At 39.1% G+C, this 20,755-nt stretch overlaps 1 protein-coding gene across 2 annotated transcripts in view; it reads right to left on the bottom strand.

Moving 5' to 3' along the window:
• Positions 1-18,085, bottom strand: part of MED14 (mediator complex subunit 14) — a 67,733-nt gene extending 49,648 nt beyond the window's left edge. For both annotated transcript variants that reach the window (XM_054005780.1, XM_054005789.1), the window contains exons 1-12: positions 17,724-18,085; positions 15,653-15,679; positions 10,871-10,976; positions 9,316-9,489; positions 8,233-8,362; positions 6,375-6,503; positions 5,896-6,003; positions 4,862-4,994; positions 4,081-4,231; positions 1,764-1,875; positions 767-892; positions 11-89 (exon numbers count right to left, since the gene is read on the bottom strand). In XM_054005780.1, coding sequence (XP_053861755.1) covers positions 11-89; positions 767-892; positions 1,764-1,875; positions 4,081-4,231; positions 4,862-4,994; positions 5,896-6,003; positions 6,375-6,503; positions 8,233-8,362; positions 9,316-9,489; positions 10,871-10,976; positions 15,653-15,679; positions 17,724-17,899 — 1,451 coding nt within the window. In that variant the 5' untranslated portion in view covers positions 17,900-18,085. The remainder of the gene's footprint in view (positions 1-10; positions 90-766; positions 893-1,763; positions 1,876-4,080; positions 4,232-4,861; positions 4,995-5,895; positions 6,004-6,374; positions 6,504-8,232; positions 8,363-9,315; positions 9,490-10,870; positions 10,977-15,652; positions 15,680-17,723) is intronic.
• Positions 18,086-20,755: the final 2,670 nt, after the last annotated feature.

The raw sequence follows: 20,755 nt of genomic DNA, 5'->3' as shown, positions 1-20,755 counted from the left end.
GATCACTTACTTGAGCTGTTGAAGCCAAGGGATAATACGTTTCATGTCATCATTGACCGACTTCTCTATGTCATCCAGTGTCAACTGGTCTATAAAAATGTAATTATTTAAGTAAGCAAAAAGTCTAACATCTACTTTGTAAATAGTGAAATTCGGATCTTTGAGTAAGAAACAACTTCTTGTATTTCTGTCTAATTTGATACACATACCCACATTTTTGTATATATACTTAAAAGTGAGCAATAACTCTTTTGAAATACTACCCCAGCACAAAAAAATTGTTATACTGTTCAGAAAAACTAATCTATTTTCTCTTTTCTCATACAATCTGAAACTTAAGTCACCGAACCTGTTAGGCATACTGTGCTGAATACACACATACAGGAGCAGAATCTTAAAACCTGTCTGATCACACCAGGTGTTTACATAGAGCTCTAAATAAAAGGTGCATTAAATCACTCCATCCAATAAAAGCACCACCCAATCATGATGAATCATACAAAACATGCTATTTAAACAAAGCCTAACTATTTAGTGTTAATCCTTCTACAATAAAGTATTCAGAATATCTTAAATTAATTGCAAATCCAGTCACATTAAGGATTTGTAAATGTATATAACTAATTTTAGACCAAGACTGCAACATTCACTCATGTAAGCCTTATTCATCTACACAGTTCCATGGAGTCAGTGGAATCACTCATATAAAGGAATCAAGATTAGAGCCTTTATAAAGTATTAAGTATGGCCTATTTCACCTACTTACCGATTCCATAAAGCATTAGTTGGAACATTCCAGAATGAAGATCTACAAAAATGTGAAGACATTCTGATCGACCACATGGCTCCAAAATTGGAACAACAAGAGTTGGAAGAGCCGTCTCAATGAATGCTAAATAAAAAATAAAATTACTACATTGCACATGACATTCTGATCCACTTAATTAAACAAAAAGAACAGGAGTACTTGTGGCACCTTAGAGACTAACAAATTTATTAGAGCATAAGCTTTCGTGGACTACAGCCCACTTCTTCGGATGCATACCGAAATTAAACAATGGCCCATCACAGTGAACCAAAACTAGGGTCCTAATCCTGCCAATCCATATGCACATCAGTAATCCTCACTTGTAAGTAGTCCCATCAAATTCAGCAGGACTATTTGCACATTACCACATTTCTCATGCAAGTAAGGCATTACAAGATAAAGGCCCCTATGTTGAAACAAGGTTAATGTTGGAATAGCAGCCAGAAAAGCAATTTATAGTTAAGGGAGAATGGTCAAATCCCTAACACCTACTAATAACAGGAAGCACCAAGAACACTGAAGACCCTATCCAACTACTATCAGTTTCAATAGGAGTTGGATCAGGCCTAAGTGCTCAATCCGAAGGCTACTGAAGTCAGTGAAAGGACTTGTATTTCTTTTTGACTATAACAAGTTTCAGAAGACTTCAGCCCCCCCAACCAAAACATAATGCACTACAAACTTTAGCTTCTGTACTATATGTAAAATTAGATATTATCTGCTGGGAACACATTAAGTACGTATACTTTCCAAAGCAGTTATCAATGTATGATGACTTGAAACCATATCTTGCAGCTTGTGAATACATTTTACTTTTTTAAAACTTGTCATTAAGCTGCAAGAAGCACAGAGAAACAAGGAACTAAGAAATGAGGGGGACAAAGATGACAAAACCATTTACAAGCACAATAAAAGAAATAAGATTAAATGTAAAAGTCATAACAAACACACATACAATTGTCATTAACATTGTAGCTCTTAAGGATGGCTTTCAGCTCCTGAAGTTTCTGATGAGATCTCGCATGCACGCTGTCTATTAAGAGTTTTTCTATTGATAAGTGGTCAATCTGTAGAAACAAAATTACAAGAGCCAGTTTAAAATAAAATCAAGGTACTATGAGAGGAACATGCAATACATTTGAATAAGACTTCCTAACTTTACAAGTGAACATTTTAGATTGGTTCACTGTACAATTCTCAGTGAACCTTAATATACCATAAATTTGTACCCACAATTGAAATGTCTGGACAACATCAAAATAACCTTAGCTCTGCCCCTCGTGCAGCAACTTAACACTGGAAGGATAATTGGGGGAGAGACAACTAGAAGAACTTACGGCTTGTCTGCAGAGAAAAGATTCACAAGTTATACTGGTATAACTGCCCATGTGGAAACACTTTATTTCAGTGTAAGAGTGGCTTTTTTTTTGGCTTAGCTTAAACCATTTCCAAAGAGACAGAAGCTAACCTGAAAAATGCCCTCTTTATACGAGAATAAAAGTGTCTACACTCAGGGTTACATCAATATAACCATAGTAGTTTAAATTCACACTTTTGCTAATACTATAGCATGTAAGACAAGCTCTCAGAAACAAATCTTACCCATCCATAACAAAGGGTTTCAACTCAGTGACCAATAGCAGTGGAACTCCTTCCTCATAATCACATATTGGATGACTCCAGTTTCTTCTATAACCATACAAAAACCACAACAAATATTGTACAATAGCTTGCTTAGACAAACAGCTTACTTCAAGTCATCGTTCTCCATTAAGACTCCATAGAGTCATCTATTTTTATTTATTTATTTTTGTTTAGGCCCTTATTACTATGATGTCCTACTGTCAATCTACCCAATGTGATTATTATGCAATTAACAGTAAATACAGAGGGAGTGTGCAACTATGCATACAAGTTCTCTAGACTCAGGTCACAGAGTTATAACAGTGAGATGAAGTGAGCCAACGTGTGATAAGTCATACACTGGGAATGGCTCCACACATACCTCTACAAACTGCAGTCCTGCTTTAGGAAGGGTGCTCAAACACATGTTTGAGTTCCACGGACGTCAGTGGGACTTACACACATGTTGAAAGTTAAGCATGTGCTTTTCTGACTTGGGGCCTGTATAATTTCACTGTAAACTCCTTACATCCGTTATGAAGTAAGCCGGAAAGTGGGAGGAAGGTCATGGTACCGTTACTATATCAGTGGCTATCAGCCAACTACTGTACTATTGTCCAAGCTTCTTAAAACGCTGGGGGGTGCAGAGTCCTTCATCCTTACAATGAAAGGGCTGACAGGATCAAGTCTTAGGTATGAAGAGAACAAAGAATGGAAGATCAGGGGCTAGTGTTACTTCTAGTGTTACTAGAGGGGCAGAGTTAAGGTTTGTTTTGTGCTGTAAAGATTTCCCACTATAAGAAAGTTCATGATGGAGAATCATAACACTAACCTTAGTTAACGATTTCTATTGCTTACTTTTTATGGTAAATACTGGTATCAGCATGTCACAATCTGACTTGACAAGGAAATTACAAGAGACTTAATTATTTAAAAATTCAGGGCAACAGAGGTTTGTTTTGCCAAACTTAACTAGTATCATGTCAATGGAAGTTACCAAAATAAAAATCGCACCCAAATAGGAATGGAGGTTATAGTTCTTTATTTCAGATCACACTGACTATCCCCACTTATTTTCTTAGTTTAAGATTGGGGCATTAGTAGATTAAAAAGTCAATAAAACAGACCAGTGAGATTATCTACAGTTACCGTGCAGAATTAAGTTTTACATTTCTACAAATTGAATATATATTAATCTTTTAGTATAATACTTATACCTATAGGCCAAGGTTTTCAAACATGACTAGTAGTTTTGGGTGGCCAACTTCAGACACTCTGAAGAGACCTATTTTCAGAGGGCGAGTATGTGGGAACTCCTGAAAATTAGGCCTTTCAAGATGTCTCAAGCTGGCCACCCAAAATCACTAGATATTTTTAAAACTCTTTGCCATAGTTTCCCACTACCCCTTTGTGATGAAGTAAGTGAGGCATTCTGAAATTTTATAGTTATCTTTGAAATATCCTCTAGATCAGCAATTTGTGGAGGTCACAAAAGAAATGGCACCTAACCTAAAACAACAGAATTTGATGCTGAACTAGAGTCTGAACTCTTCAAATAGAATCTGGTAGTGAGACTATGTATCAACTCAATATAACTATAAATGCTTGATTTAAAAAACTAAATGCCTGCTGGAGCTGGAGAGCCTTACCTTCATGGCTCTTTCCATTAATTTGGAGTCACAAGCTGGCAGGGGAGGTTCATGGGAAATTTGTAAGGGTTTTGAGACATCACTCTCATCAATTTTAATCGTGACCTTGTGAAGAGATGCAGTCCCGGTTTTTCTCCCAACCACCTGTTGGCTTAAAATAAAAAAATGAAGTATTAAATAGCTTTATATTTTAAAACAATAGTCTAAAAGTTATTCTTGCTGAAGCACTCCAAACCATGTGGTGATATTACAGCTAGTGTAATCATAGTGAGTAGGAAGACGTTTCTTCAGTAGTCAATATCTGATTGTGAAAGCACCGCACAGAAAACATTAAGCCAGTTGTGCTACATTAAAAGTGATTAGAAAAATACAGTGACAAAATGAAATATTTAAACTGGAGCACATAATTAGTTTACGAGGCTCACTATTTGCAGGATATCAAATAAAATGTCAGCTCAAAGCATATTAGATATATGAATCAAAACAGCATCAATAGTTATGCTAGCTAATATATGGCACCTAAATAAACGTGGTTCAATTTTCTGAGGTACTCACCACCCACCATCCCCACCTAAGTCAACATGATGTGAAGGTGCTCAACATTTCTGAAATTCAGACCACATATTTAGGGGATTAAATATGGTAGTTGAGGAGACCTAGCTTTCAAAATTCAGGTTTGAAAATTCTGGCCTAAGTTTATTAATTACAAATACACCAACATTTAAGAGTCTTCTTGCATGTCTGTCAGCATAAATAAGTCCTTGGAAATTATTTAACTTACTTCCAAACAGAGAGTGAGAGACACTTCCCTGCATGGTATCGTTCCACTTGCACAAGGTCACCCCAACGTTCCCGAATCAGCATTAGTGTTTGTGAATGCAAAACTTCTAGTTGAAGCGATAAGCAGAAAGAGTCTAAGGAATGGAGTTAAGCAAATACAAACAGCCTCTGTATGCTATACCGATTCACAGTAAGACAACAGAACATCATAAATCTTTTCTATGGTCCTTTATACATACCCATTGCTTCCCCAAAACAGGTAAATACTTGGTGGCAGTTTATTTTGTACAGTGTCAAGTATTTTTCAAAGCTGTCTTTATCTAACTTCTTGCACAGCATCCTGTCTTAAACTTCTAGGGTACTCTTTTCTAACTGCTTCAGATATTTGAAATCAGACTGCCTTTTGGTGAAAGGAAAATATTACAAGAAATGCAGTTCATAATGAAGTTGGTAGAAAAAAAAAAACCCACATTCTGTTACACTACAAGCTTATCTTAAGAATGTTTTTATTTTTGCATAGAATCACTTGTTTCATTGAAAAGCATTTCACATTACCCAAATATTAATTGATCGCTTGTGTGCACAAAGTCAATTTAATGACTTGTGCATAAATTATTTTTCACTTGACTGCCCACAGGTGCAACAAAAGTCTACAAATACTGCCATTCTATTAGTCAATAAAGATTGTTGGCTACTGCACCTTGAAAGTCAGCATTTTATTCTATATCATTTGCCACATGCAGCTACCCAAGTGTTGTAGGGGTAAACAGTTTAGTACATAAAGCTACTCATCCGGTTTGCTTCCAGGTGACTTGAACAATCAAGTGAATGATGCAATCCAGGTAAGTATTGGATACTGCTTCTTGCAAAGAATCTTTCCTGCTGGACCATGAGAATAACTTCAAAGACCATTTCCACTACGCTAATGGGCATTATCCTTGAGCTTAACAGCATTTATTTTCTCTTTTAAGCGCTAACCACTAGAGTGTGAGGCTATTATGTCATTCTATTAAAAAGCAATCTTTGGAAGGATACGTAGGCAGCTGTACATGTCCTGAAGCGGTTTCTCATCAGCAAAGAGTCGAGACTGGACCAACTGATGAATGAAGCTGATCTGCATGCTATGAACCAAAGCTCGACCATCTTCCATGAATTAAAAATAGTTCACATTAGAGATCTAGACATCAAATCATTTTAAGAAAAAGACTACCACACTGAATAGCTACCAAAAGGTATTAAAAAGTATTTAGCAACTTGGGTTCTACTAAAAAGTAACAGATCTCTCAGTATATTTGGAGAAATGCCATTGAGACTGTACCCCTAAAGGTACAAAGTACACAGAGCAAGGTGGTGAAAAACAGGACATTAGGTATGATTTATCCATATCAAGTTGGTGGCGTGCAAATATAGGCTGTACAATTAGTTTTAATGCTGATTAATAAAACATTACCATTTTGAGAGCAGAACCCCAGATCAATATTAAGAATATAAAAATAAAAGACTTCTGATGTTACCTCCAGTCTCTTTGTCCTCAACCAGAATTTCCAGTTTGAGGAGGCGCCATGGAACGTCAGGGTCATCTCCCATCACTGTCAAGGTAGCTTCAAACTCTCCCTCAACTCGAAATTTCACACGGCCATTAGCTAGGAGAAATCATGAACTTTTTTTTTTATGCTCAGCATGCTAAACAGGCTTTAGAGTGCAAGAGGGCTTCCAATATAAAACAAAATTAATCTTCTATGATCCCTAGTCTGCTACATGCATTTCTACAAAAATGTAGTCAACTATTAATGTTTGTGAAAGAGGAAATACCAGCCAGCACAGTGTGGGAACATCCCATGTAAATTTCCTTAAACAGTATTACTTCAGTCAGGACTTCTAACACATCTGCCAGTTTAGTACAGATTATCTCCTGAGCAGCTTGCAGACACTGAATCACATGAAAACATATTTAACTGGTAGTTTAACCTTTCCAGAGATGAAAGGCTAATGAACCTACTTCACCAATTACTAAGAGTGCATCTGCACTTAAAGAGACTATACCAGCACAGCCCTCTACTGTAGATGCAGCCTACACTGACAGAAGAAGTTTTTCAGTGCAGGAATACCACTTCCCTGAATAACATAGTTGTTCCGACCAGTGCAGACACAGCTATGTCAGTCAGTGGTGTGGTTTTTTCACACCCTGACTGACATAGCTATGCCAATATAACCTTTCACTGTATACCAAGCCTGAAATGTCTAGCCTCATCTTTTTATTCTTTGATGCACACAAGTGTTCAAAGTGCCTTGTGCGTGCACCCAAGTGACAGTTCAAGCATTTACAAATTTGTGAACAAGGCACCTTGATGAAGGCTACCTATACCAAGTTTGACCTTTTATAGTTCCATCCTCAGGTGTGAGAGATTCTGATACAGACACAAGCAAGGCTATTTAGGCCATCTACTATCTTAGATATTTATCCCAAGAACAGCCTTGTGAGCAGTATTATATCTCCTTTAGATAGGGAAACAAGGCACAGAAGACTGACTTGTCCAAGGTCCAAAGTAAGCCCATGAAGGAACAGGGAATTGAACCCACATCTCAGGTTAGCACCATAGCCACTGGACAATCCTTCCACTCAAGGGCCACTGCAATTATGTGACTAAGTATGCCATATGATTATATAAAAATTACCATTCTTTTACAAAGACCACAATGGGTAAAATTTTCAAAAGTAACAGAGACACTTAAGTACTTTTGACATTTTTACCCAATACTACACATTTAGACAGAATAACTGACAAATCCAGAAAATTCAAAGATTAAAAGCCCAAAGTCAGTGACCCTGCCTAGAGAAAAATGGATCCACTATTGAAGTTTCAATGACTTCATATTTACCATTACATGCATTAATGGACAATTTTATATGCAAAACCCTAGTTTCTAAAAATCGGGTTATTAGCTAACACCAATGGAAAGATGAGCCACAGGAAATGAGGGTGGGGAGAAACAGAAAGGAGAGGCCATCTTGTCTGCCAAACATCAGTAGGGAGGACACAGAGTAGGAGTAGTCGAAACTGTGTGCAGAAATATAAGAAACAATGGCTCATGAAGACCAATGCTACAAGTCAGAACAGAAGAGCAACCTTTTCTTCTGTTGTCAGAGTAAGGTTTTTTGGAAATTTTACGGTGGGTTTAAAATAGGATTATACAACTCCCAGTTCTTTCAGGCTGTGGGAAGTATGTACACTAATGTCACATAGGGGCAGGGTTCAATCTTTTTAGACGCTTAGAAACTTTTTCCCAGTCCTGTTTTAGTTAAAAGTCTAAAATCACTATTTTAAATAGCCTGAAACAATTGAGTCTTTAAAACTAACTTCAGGTCCTTACCAACTGTAAGATTCGCCAACTGTGGAGGAAGATCTGTAGTCACTAGTCGATGTCGAAGAATCTGGTTTAGCTGATGAAGTGTGGTTTGCTTTTCATTTTTTGTTATTGGGTCAGGAGGAATTATTTTATCCTGTTAAAGTAAGTATCAACATGTCTATATCTCTCAGACTGAAGAAAACCACTACTAAATAAATTAACTTTCATAAATGATACAGAAGACTAACACTGGAAGTCTGAAAGTAGAAGAGGATGCAGTATTTATATTTAAGTAGGCAGTTTTAAAACATGCATTCTATAGTCTCTTGAATTTGCCTTCCAGTGAACTGGATTGTGCCCTAGACAGACCACCTTATATTTAGGAAGAAATCACTAAACTCGGCTCACTTCAGACTATTCCAGACCTTGTACATCAAGTTGCCTTAGTATTCTTAAATGATATTGCTACAAAAATTAAGGTTGATAGCCAGATTTTTATATTTATAAGAAAAATAATCTAGAGTTCGACGATCTTAAATGACTTTGGAAAAGCTTGCTTAACCAGAATACAAGCTAAACAAGGAAATTACAAAGCAGTATTAAAGATAGCTGAAGGTGTTTCCATGGATCTCTAGATACAAAAAAAGGCAGCTGTTTAATTCTGGAGGGATACTATAATAGCATGTATTAAGAAGATCATAGCTACAACCAGAGACAGTGTGAGCAGCGATTTCAATCACATTTTAGGTTAGTTGTATATTTTTCTGGGGTTTTAGTTTAGTGTGTACAAATACCAATAAATGACTAATAAAAAAGGAAAAAGGTGTGTTATTATGTTGGCCCTAGAGCAGATGTAGTCTAGCAACCATGATAGGGAAAAGTTAGCTTGCTGATAAGAAAAATTCTAAATATAAACAAGTTAGAATTTTGCACATTTTGTAATTGGTTCTGTATTAGCATGCACTTTAAAGAGAAATATGTACTTGATCTGCAGTAATTACAGGAGGAGAAAGATGTTTGACACTGTTAGTTTCACTAATTTGTGTTTGTTACCTGATAAGATATTTTAGGAGGGATCTTTTTCAGCTATACTGTAAAGACATTTACCCTTATACATGTTGGGAGACGTGGATATGACCCAGTTGTCAACACATCAATAGCATATGGGATAGCAAAACTGGGCAGGCGAGCATGAACCAAAGCATCTCTAGCTAGTGATGCTAGACGATCAGCAGTGTCCACAAATAGGATAGCTTGTTGATCTAGAAAACTTGATATCATCTATAAAAGAGAAAAAAAATTGACTGCTGAAGTCAATCCCTTGCCCAAAGTATCTCTAAATAATATTTCCCCCTTCTCTCCCCCTCCATCCCATACAATTCAAGAAAGCCTATCTTTGGGGTGAGGTGGAAGGAATATTTTGGTAGTTTCTTAAATAAATACTTACTCAAGGACATTTATACATTTTATTTCTCCCATCACCAAACCATTTACAGATAAAAATACCAGATTCCCACTTTTTAATAAAAAGTAAGTACCTCATTTCACTTCTATTACAGGGAGGTTCAAGTCTGAATTTAAGAAACTCCTGGGGAAGGAAGACAAGTTCAGGGAGCTTAGTAGGAACAGTCCTAGCTCCCTGCCTTTGCACAGTTTAAAATTCCCTGAGAACAGAGCTTCCATTAGTGGGTGGCAGCTCTCTTTACTTCTCTTCACAGAGCATGTGGAAAATGTGAATGAGACCTTAGGGTTATTTATTTATTTTTTTAAGTAATTTCACAAATGCTTCATCTGTGGGATATCCATCACCAGAATTATGAGAATAAGAGTATTTTGGAGGCAGTGTTGCTGTACAGTCCCAGGATATTTTAGAGACAAGGTGGTTGAGGTAATATCTTTTCTTGAACCAACTTCCATTGGTGAGAGAGACAAGCTTTTGAGCTTACACAGAGCTCTTCTTCAGGTCTGGGAAATGTACTTATTGGTCCCATAAAAAAATCTCTCATCCACCTTGTGTGTCTAGTATTTTGGATGGAATGTTAAGGAGAATCATTTGGTTTCAGTTCATACTCCACAGCAGAGGTTTCCACTCCTATATACTCTGGTATATTTGTGGCAGTTCATTTGCGGACTGTTACTGGATTACCACCATCCTTATTTATATTCTGCCAATAAACTGACTTTTTGCAACATCCTGGACTTTGAACTTATTTATCCAAGAGCAGGACTTGACTATCTCACAGTGCCTATATAATGCAAGCAAGTGTAACAATAAGAACTAATGCTGAAATCAATGCCCCTGCCCTCCACTCCCCCCATCTCCTAACCTCCAAATGTTCTCACTCCTGATAAAATAATATTGAAGACAATATGCAGTCATGCCTTTTGTTTTCCCTATTCATGAGTTTTTGGGGTTTACTGCAACAGTTTAACTGTCTCTTAAAAAGAGAAGAAGTGACGCATTACTACTATACAAATTATAACTTACAATTATTGAACAGAATGAGAAGAGCATATCTTTTAATAATGTATAATTTCATGTACATCAGCATATGGAATCTGGCTTTTTTAATGTGAGCATTTTAGAATCTATTCAGAGGGTACTAAAAAGCCCACCGACAAGCATTAGGTCATTTTACACCAAGTTAAGTTGCTAACTTACCGCACATTTTTCCACTTTCCCAGCATTGTTAGCCCATTTTACTAAGGCTAATAGTCGAACAAACAGTTGACGTGTGCGGCTTGCAAATTGCACTATTTCTATTTTTCTGTTAAAAAAAAAAAAAAAAAGAGTAAGTCAGTACTGAAACATCTCACAAAGATGCAGTTCAGTTGCAATGCAGTTTGCTAAAAGCAATTACATAGAACATGCCATGCATAAAGTAAAGTTAATACTTTGCATAATGTAGCATCAATTTCAGTTGTACAATTTTTTTCCCCCAACATGCTTTAATCTTTTCATACATTAGGGCGTGGTGCTGAAGGAGTGAAAATTCAGGATATCTTCCTGAGACACTTAGTTTTTTTTCCTTTTTACTTGCAGAAATGCTACATATCCAGTCTTCCTCCCTCCTCCCCCTCACCCCCATTTTTAACAATTACTCTATTTGCTACTGGTTGAATGCCACAGCCTATATCCACAGCCCCATGTTTACTCGGCACCACAGCAGAAGCCTGTCTATACCAGATAAGAAAGACAGAGAGTCATGCTTGGATCTCAATTCACACTTTCATTCCAGTCTCTGGGACACCATCTACAGTATGGGAAGCTTCTGATCTCTAATAATTTGGTCAGAACCTATTGACTTCCAAGGAATTACTTTGCATTTACACAATTTTTTGCTGTAAATGCTGCTGCAAGAACAAGGTTTAAGCTACATTAAGCAATTTACAAAAAAAAAATTATTTGTAGTCAATAAAGATACATAAATTAAGGTCAGAAGGGACCATTATGATAACCTAGTCTGGCCTCCTGCAGGACATAGAACCTCATCCAATAATTTCTGCATCAAGCCAAAAAATTCTGTTGGTACTAAAGCATATGTTTTAGAAATATATTCTGTCTTGTAAGACTTCAAGTGATGGAGAAACCACCACATCCGTAGGCAAGTTGTTCTAACAGTTACATTTAAAAATTTGCATCTTGTTTTTAATCTGAAATTTTCTAGCTTCAGTTTCCAACCACAGGTTCTCATTGTACCTTCCTAGTAGATTAAAGAGCCTTCTATTATCAGAAATCTCTGGCTCCTGTAGGTATTTCTAGCCATGATCTAGACACCTCATAATCAATTTAGTCTATGCTAGAGAAGGTTGAGCCCCTTAAATCACATTATAGTGTTATTTTCCAGACTGCAAATCCTTTTTGTAGCTCTTTTCTGAACCTTCTCCGACATACTCTTTGAAGCATTAGCACCAGAACAGGACATCGTATTCTAATAATGGTCTCACTAACGTCCTATGCATAAGTAATGCCACCCTCCTGCTACTATTACTACTAGTAGTAGTAGATAGTCCCCAGTTTATCACAGATCCCATTAGCTAGAGCATTGAACAGTGAGCTCAAATTCAACTGGTTATCCATCACTGTTCTTAAAAGCCTTTTATAGAGCCCTGCATTCCAGGATATAGTCCCCCATCATATAAATGTGACCTACACTCTTTGTTCTTTGATGTATGAGCTTGCATTTGGTTGTATTAAAAGACATATTGTTTGATAAAGATGGCACTTCAAAAAGCTAGTGTAAAAGCCTGTATAAAACACGTAAATATAAATAAGAGTATAACAGATTTTCTGATTACTACACAAGAGATCACTAAAAAGCCTGCTCCTCTGTATTAATGGATATTTAGCAAGTATAAAAAAAAAGTCCAGAAAGTAGATTAAGAGTGAAGTAGGAGTAAATAACGGTCTTGCCATTAGGAGGAAAAGTCAATCAATGTTTCAGACCTATTACTGTAACTTAATATTTATTTTTAATTACTAAAACCTTACCTTAAAACAACTTCATAAGTTTGCTTTTTAATTAAAAAAAGTAGATTCTTTCAATCCTCCTGTGTAGACAGGGCCCTTATTGCAAATTAAAATGACATCTACTGTTGTTGAGACACAACACCTCATTCACTGACTAAAAATACTGAGAGATTATTTTGGAAAACTGAAAGTTTATATAGCTATTCAAAGTATCTGAACAAGAGTTTTCTTTTAATACTTCCCAGCAGGAGCTCTTTGCTGATGTAAAGCAGAAATGAGAATTCAACTCTTATTTGTTTACATTGGAAAGCAGGACCCTTCAGAGTTGATGTAATGCAAGTTCCATTTAAAAATATGTATGATATAACAGCCATTAATCCACTTAGATCAAAAATATACACTTCTTTATATGTCACTAGCGAGCAAGGAAGGAAACAGGAATTATGAACAGTAAGAATGCACAAGTTACCCGTTATCAAAAGCCAAACCCATCGTTTCCCCCCTCCCCGTTACAAATGAGTTCTCAGTACCACTGTACCATATTATCAAGGTAGTTTCCTGTCCAACTGCTATTTTGTATTATTGCATGTAATACTGAAAGTAATTTACTCTTATCTATGCGGAGCAGTTAGAATCTATTAGTGGTGTCCTTTGTATATAATAAAATTGCATATCTTTCAAAAAGATCCTAAAATAACAGGATCCATAATTTCCTATACACTTTGCTTATCGAGAGGTCCTCAAGAAGAATACCCTAGTAAGGGACTTAAGCGTGAATTAAAATCCATGTTAAGTTTAAAACTTCCAGGTATCACACCTCCATCACTGATGGGCGTATACTGCCTGTCACCAAGACAGCATCCTGCAAGCTTTAAGAGGTGGCTCAGGAGTCTGATGCTATTAAATTTCTCTGCATCATCACTGCTGCTATGGTAACTCTCATATGCAGGAGCAACAAAGTAAGTTGATTAATTAAGCAACATCCCTTACAGCAATTGTAGGCAACCTTAAAGAGCTAGAGAACCATTTCACTAAATGGCGTCAGACAACAACACATCCTAATATCACACTGTAGCTTACAACATACTGATCCAAATATCACAATTCTATTTCAGACACCACAAATTGCTTGTGCCTCTATGTAACCATTCAACATTGTCTTTCCTTTCTCCTACCCCTCTCCCACCTAGTGAAAGAGATCCAAGCTCATTCAGTCCATTGACCAGCTTGACCGCGTGAGCCTCACAAAGCAAGTTCCCATTAAACTCACAAATGCCACAACCACCATGTATGCCACTCCACCCTCACTGAACAGCCACAGGGACTAAAGATACAGGTTGAATGCCACTGCCTGTAGCAAATGGAGTAACAATTGTAAGAAACATGGAACATTAAAAATGAGAGGAGAAGGGAATATTGGGCATGCAGTATCTCTTCAAGAGAAGAGGAGAAAAGAAGTCTCAAGAAAACATCCCAATTTTTGATTCCCCCAAACCAGGATCTGGTAGTGGAAAAGATTAAACCAGGGGTGGGCAAACTCTGGCCCGTGGGCCACTTTTGGCCTGTCAGACGTTTAGATCCAGCCCTTGAGCTCCTGCCGGGGAGAAGGGGCAGGGGCTTTCCCCACTCCACCCAGCGTTCCCCAGCCCCCCACTCACAATTCCCTTGGTGAGTACCATCTTCTGGCACACAGAACCACACTGTGCAGGCACGACTTCACCACGCTGTTTCTGGGATCAGAACCCCGCCCCTACGCAGCAGCATGCCCAATCCCCTCCTCGCCTCCTACAGCCTCACCCTCAAGAAACTCCAAAACACCCAGGGGCTGCACCCATCTCAGCTAGGGTGCCTCCACCCGTGGCAGTGCTGGGTATGGCCACCTTGGTGTCACTGCCGGCAGAGCCCCTAGGAGTTCCAGGTACTGCCCCGTAGAGCCCCCCCGCCGCACCACACCCCAAGAGTCCCCCCCTCTCTCCACCTCGGTAACATCCCTTATAGAGCCCCCCCATGGTACACCCTATAGAGTCCCCCTCCCACACTGGGCATTCAAGGTCCACCATACAATTTCCATACCCATATGCGGCCCTCAGGCCAAAAAGTTTGCTCACTGCTGGATTAAACCCTGTTAAAAAATAATTTTGGATAATTGCAATCTATGCCATATTATGCAAAGTACATGCTTGACTTGATACATAGCATTTTACGTATAATTGTCATTAGAATTATTGGGCTTGTGTGATCTGCCTATATCTTTAAACTAAACTAGATCAATAAGAAAGAGTAACACAGATAGCACAGAAGCCAACATTACATTTTCTAGCAGGTTCTATAGAAGCTACTCAAACCTCCAAAATAAGCACATTAAGTACTTTGAGCTCAGTAAAAAGAGGGATATATTTCTGAAGTCTAGAAAACAGGTTCCCAAGTCAAAAAAACAAAGCTTTCTTCACTGTTGTCTAAGGGAAATGTGGATCTCCTATTATATAGGAGGGGCAAATAAGAGCTTTTATTCTATGAACATTTTTTCAGCTACTAGTCTTGTATTGGTAGAAATTCCTTCTCAACACATCTGTATTTGTTTAGGTTCTTATTTTCTTTCCAACTAGATTAAATATCAGGTCAGGCACTCCCATCCTTCAAGTTTTAATGTCCTATCACTTCCCACACAAAAGGGAAATGCCCTAAGATGAACTGCACTTCTTGCTGGGGAAAGAAGTGTTCAGAAGCACATTAGCAACAGAATCCAACAATCCTAGGCAGTTTCAAATTAACATTGCTATTGCTGTCACAAAAATATTACTTCTGTACAGTAACACAAGGACAATCCAATAAAGAAATAATTTTTAAAGGTTCTTTTATTCAGGCAAGTCTTGAATTAAGAAAAAATATTTTATTTCAATGATCCCACACTCACCTCAATGTTAAATGTTAAATTTAAGCATGCATTAATAGCCCACTCTTGTGGTGACTCACCTTTCCATGTCAGTCTTTCTTGGTAGTCTATTAAAAACATAAAAGCATTATTTAATGTTATATTATTACATTTCAATCATTTAGATATTTAGCTATACATTCATTTGCATCCAGTGAGGAGATATTATCATTATGTAATGATTACATTTAAGAGTTAGCACTACTCCAACATGAATACATCACACGCTTTGGAAAGTGTGTTTCAAGAAGTTGTGTAGTAGTTCTCCGTATTAATGAAACTAAATTTGACAAGTTTTACTGTTCAAAAAAGGTGCTGGTTTACTAGCTCTAGAAATAAGAGTTGTCTATTTATACATACAACAGGTGCAAAATAGACAGCATCAGCATTAGATCCACCATTATGCCCTACCATCCTGCCTAAAACTGGAATTAGAAGAATCAACTTGAAAGATGGAAGACTTTAGCCTCTCTGCTGAGCTAGCCAATATGGATATCCGTAAGTACTTATAAGGCCCCCAATCACTGTACGTCATTGATAACCCTCCAGAAAACAGGACAAAGACCAACTAGCTCATTTCATGTAGACTTAGAAGACAAGTACAACTTTTGGCCCAAATGATAGGAGATGGATTGGGAAGCGCTGCCCGTAAATATCCACAAAGCCCATCTCATTATCCACCTCCAAATTCCTCCTCAAAACTCTTTTTTGTCATGATGCCTAGAAAAAGCTTTGCAATGGTTAAGCCACTAGTGTGCACAGACCACTGTCTATCATGCTGACTAATTTCTCTCTGTTGAACTCCCCCCATCTATTTATAACAGTCTGTTGTGTTTTGTCATGCTTAGATTGTAAACTTCACGGGCAGAAAGTGTTCTTTGTTCTATACTTGGAAGCTACATTTTTGGTCACAGATCTGGACACATCAGTACTTTCTGTTGGACAGTTAATTCTAAGCAAGGGAGATCATCACGCAAAAATAAGGATATTTTATAGAAATAAGGAGCCCCTCTGCTAGCCAAATGCACAGAACATGTGGCATGCATTGAAAATCTAGGACATTCACATTTGGTTGAGATCCTGGACAGTCTATAATTCAATAGTGGATCAATTGTCCAACATATTCTTCAAGCACTGTTAACCCTGACAGTTTTATTTTGTATTAATTACATGAAGTTGCAATGTTTGGTATCATATTATAGTACACAGTGTGCCTAATGCAAATATTTTAATACATAGAGCTAACTGAATGTGAGAATGCAAGGAGTCAGTAGCACTTACATTCAGTGCATTTTACTGTGAAAACCCTAAACTTCAAATTAACACACACTAGACACTGAACCAAGATTGTTTTCTTTACAGATCACCTGTAGATAGGATTTATAAAATATCAGTGCACCCACAAATGTGCATCTCCAAAACCTGCTGAAATTCTAAAGTGGCTGGGCACATCATGAGAGTAAGTTAGTCCATGGAAATACAGTTTACCTGATCAGATTCAGTAGTTCTTGTTCTGCACAGACCTATGGGTACTTTCCCATTGGCCCAATAAATTACACCTTTCCCTATACCCCCCACACTACCCTGTGAAATTAATCAGAATAATTTAACCGATGAGAGGTAGTTTAGATGCTAAATTAAACAATTTGTTCAGATTTAAGTTCACTCCTTGTTTGTTTTCACATCAAGCATTGCAGCAACCAATAAGAAGAGCAAACAGGACAAAGATGGACTAGCTTATTCTCATTAGCCAAGCTATTTTTTATTTTAAAGCGCTTCAGTGTGAGAGGTCAGAACTTTAAGAATCTCTCATACTGTAACATATTACTAATGTAATTAATTTAAAAACTTGCAAGTTCCAATGTCATTAAAATTAATTTAGAGACAAATGTAAATGCTTTCCGAACAAAAACTACGTTCAAGCTTTTTCCTCTGTTCTCCATCTTTTAGGCCATTTGACGGAGCCCCACAATTTAGCAGGGGATGGGATGAACCGGGAGCAGGTACAAAGCCGCACAAGGTCTAGCTCCCCCGGGACGCAGGCTTCGGGCAGGGGCAGCTCTGGGCACCCTCCCCAGGGGCAGGGAACGGGGCGCCGAGCGCGGCACTCACAGGTCCGCCAGCACCGTCAGCTCCGCGTAGGTCCGGTGCAGCAGGAAGTCGATGAGGGTGCTGAGCCGGTAGCCGGGGCTGGCCGCCGCCGTGGCGGTGCCCGGGGCCGGGGGGGCCGGGGCCGAGCCGCCGCCGGCCGGGACCAGCTGGTTACTCTCCAGCTGTACCGGCGCCATGGGGGCGGCAGCCCGGGCAGGAAGCGCGCGAGTTCCCGGCTCCCCCCGGGACCCGACCAGCCGCAGGGACCCCGCGGCGGCTCCCCGCTACCCGGCGCGAGCCGCCGAGCTCCGGCAGCAGGGGACGGGGAGAGAAGGCGGCGCCAGGAGCCTCCGCGGAGCTCAGAGCCCGCTCGGCGCAGGGGCCGCCGCCATGATGGGGGATACCGAACCGGAAGAGAACCGCTGCGGCGGACCGGAAAGAGAACCCTTCCGGCAAGCCCCGTCGGCAACCCCGCGGGCGCAGGGCTGCGCGGCGGCTGCCTCAAGGCAGCGCGGGGGGCGGGGCTAAAGCGCAACGGTCCAAGCAAGCGGCAGCGAGAGATCGTTGAGTGCGGACAGATACTGGGGCAGGCGCGAGCCCGGGTGGGGACGCGTCGGGAGAGCGAGGCGCAGGGGCGGGGCTGCTCTAGTGAGAGGGGGCGGGGCGGCGGAACGCAGCCCGGGAATGGCCCTGGCGCTGGGGCAGCGCGCGGCAGGGAGCTCGGCCCGCTGCTGCTAGGAGCGTCGGGGGCAAGCGGCCGGGAGGCGGCGGGCAGCTGTCGCTGCTGTCACCGGTGAGCTCGCATCAGGGGCATCACGTGGAACTGCACCCTCAATGGCAGCGTCCGTGCACTTCGTAGGGCCTGACTTTTGCAAAGTGCATAATCAGGTTGGGTGCCCAACATGAGACACTTTAAAGGGGCCTGATTTTCAGACAGCGCCGAGCCTCCACCTTCTGCAAATCACACCCCGGAGAGGTGTCACAAGTTGGACACCCACATGTACGGTTGTTTTTTTACTACTGATAATGTGGAAAAGGTGGACTGTTGCGCAGGATGTTGCCCTGTCCTTACATCTCACAATCTAACCAGAGTCGGTCCTAGTCATTTCTTATTTGGATTTAATTATAGCCAAAGGCGGCACACCGACAGAAGCGATAGGCAAAGAAAAAAAAAAAGGAAATATCTGCCTCAAGTGTTGAAGCAAACTAGTGAAAATAAGGAATCAGTGAGTAACTGATTTCATTTTCAAAATGTACTATTAATTTTTTGGAAAACCAGAACATGGATGGGTAATTATTTTTAATTTTAGGATTGTGCCTCTCTAATGTGATAGAATTCTTTGAGTACATCAACAGAATAACAGATGGAGAACCAGCTGACAATTTTATTTGGACTTTCCCAAAGTGCCTTTGACACAATTCCTCACAGCCTATTAAACTTAAAGAATCTGAGTAGCTAAGACTACATCCTAGGACCAGGATGATTTAGTTAACATATGTTTAATGATCTGAAAAATGTGAAATGTTTGCAGATGACACAAAATTATTTAGGATAGTGAACACTAGAGAAAACTTTCTAAAGTTTTTCTAAATACTTTCTAAAGTATTTCTAAAGTTCCTATCAAAGGTAGGTTAATGGGCAGCAAAATGGCAGATAAGATTCTGTGTTGACAGATTGAAGCTAATACACAGCAGAAGAAATTATATGAACTCATACATATGTTTGGCATCTAAATTAACTACAGTCACTGAGAAAAAAAGACGTGGGTGTCACTGTGGAGAGTTCAATAAAAAATTCTGCTCAGTGTGAAGATAAGATAAATAAGATAAGACATAGAGCTGTGATATTTATCTTATTTCAAAGTGTACTGCAATTTAATTCCATGTACAATGCATGTAGTATTAATGCAGGATATGCTATACATTGAAGATGTGAGACTGAAACATTATCTAAATTATATTCTTTCATACAGTAGACCTCACTAAATTATACTAACTGGGACACTGATAGTGAATTACTGAATTTTGCAACTTAGTAAGTAAGAAAGAATAATACAACATAAATGTACTTTGTCTGTAAATGACGTGTTTTGTAATTTGACTGTTATAACACTCCCCTATTAAATCTTTGCTGAGAAGCAGGGAGTGGATCACTGGGGGAAGAAAGGGGGTTTCCAGGCTAGTTAAATTCGAATTAACACATTTCTCCTGTACTTTTATTTGCATGCATTCACTTTGCAGTTCCCAGTCTTCTGCCTATTAAAGTTTTCTACAAATTCATCTATATTAATAATGAGAAGAAGGTATGTTTGAGTGGACAGGGAACTACATTAGGCGTCAAGTATCAGGGGTTAGCCGTGTTAGCCTGTATCTACAAAAACAACAAGGAGTCTGGTGGCACCTTAAAGACTAACAGATTTATTTGGGCATAAGCTTTCGTGGGTAAAAACCTCACTTCTTCGGATGCATCAAAGTGTCTGGGTTCTGTTTCCATGTCTCCCACTAACCTGCTTTGTGATCTCCAACAAGTCACTTCATTTCTGTGCCTCAGTTTCCCCACATGTAAAATGGGGATGATGATACTTGGCCTCCTTTCTGTAGCACTTTGAGAGCTACAGATGAAGAGTGCTAAATAAAAGTACAGCTAATAAAGCATACTGTAGATATTTAGATTGGCACTCAGATATTCATAATAGGGAATTTAGATGTTGGTGAATCAAAAGTATTTCTATTTAACTGCAGACTGACAAGGTTTTAGAATCAAAGGGGAAGGCAACTTGATAAATTTCTTTTTCTTGAGGAGGTTAAATATTTGTCCTCCCCTGGAGTCATCTTTTATATGTTTTATCTGAGCCAGGAAGATGGACTGCACTCTTTATATGGGTGCTTTCTAACTATCCTGTCACAGTATATTTTAGAGCTTGGCCATTTGGTTCCCAAGCACAACAAATATAATGTCAATCTCTGCTGTCACGCAGCACTGTTTAATGACACAAATACTTTCTTCACTTGATACTGAAGAGCTCGTCTAATAGCCATATGTAAATAACACA

This window comes from Malaclemys terrapin, chromosome 1, assembly GCF_027887155.1.
Source record: "Malaclemys terrapin pileata isolate rMalTer1 chromosome 1, rMalTer1.hap1, whole genome shotgun sequence".
In the NCBI taxonomy this organism is placed as follows: Eukaryota; Metazoa; Chordata; order Testudines; family Emydidae; genus Malaclemys; species Malaclemys terrapin.
The sequence above is the reverse complement of the archived record's forward strand: the minus strand, read 5'-3'. Positions and strand labels throughout refer to the sequence as shown.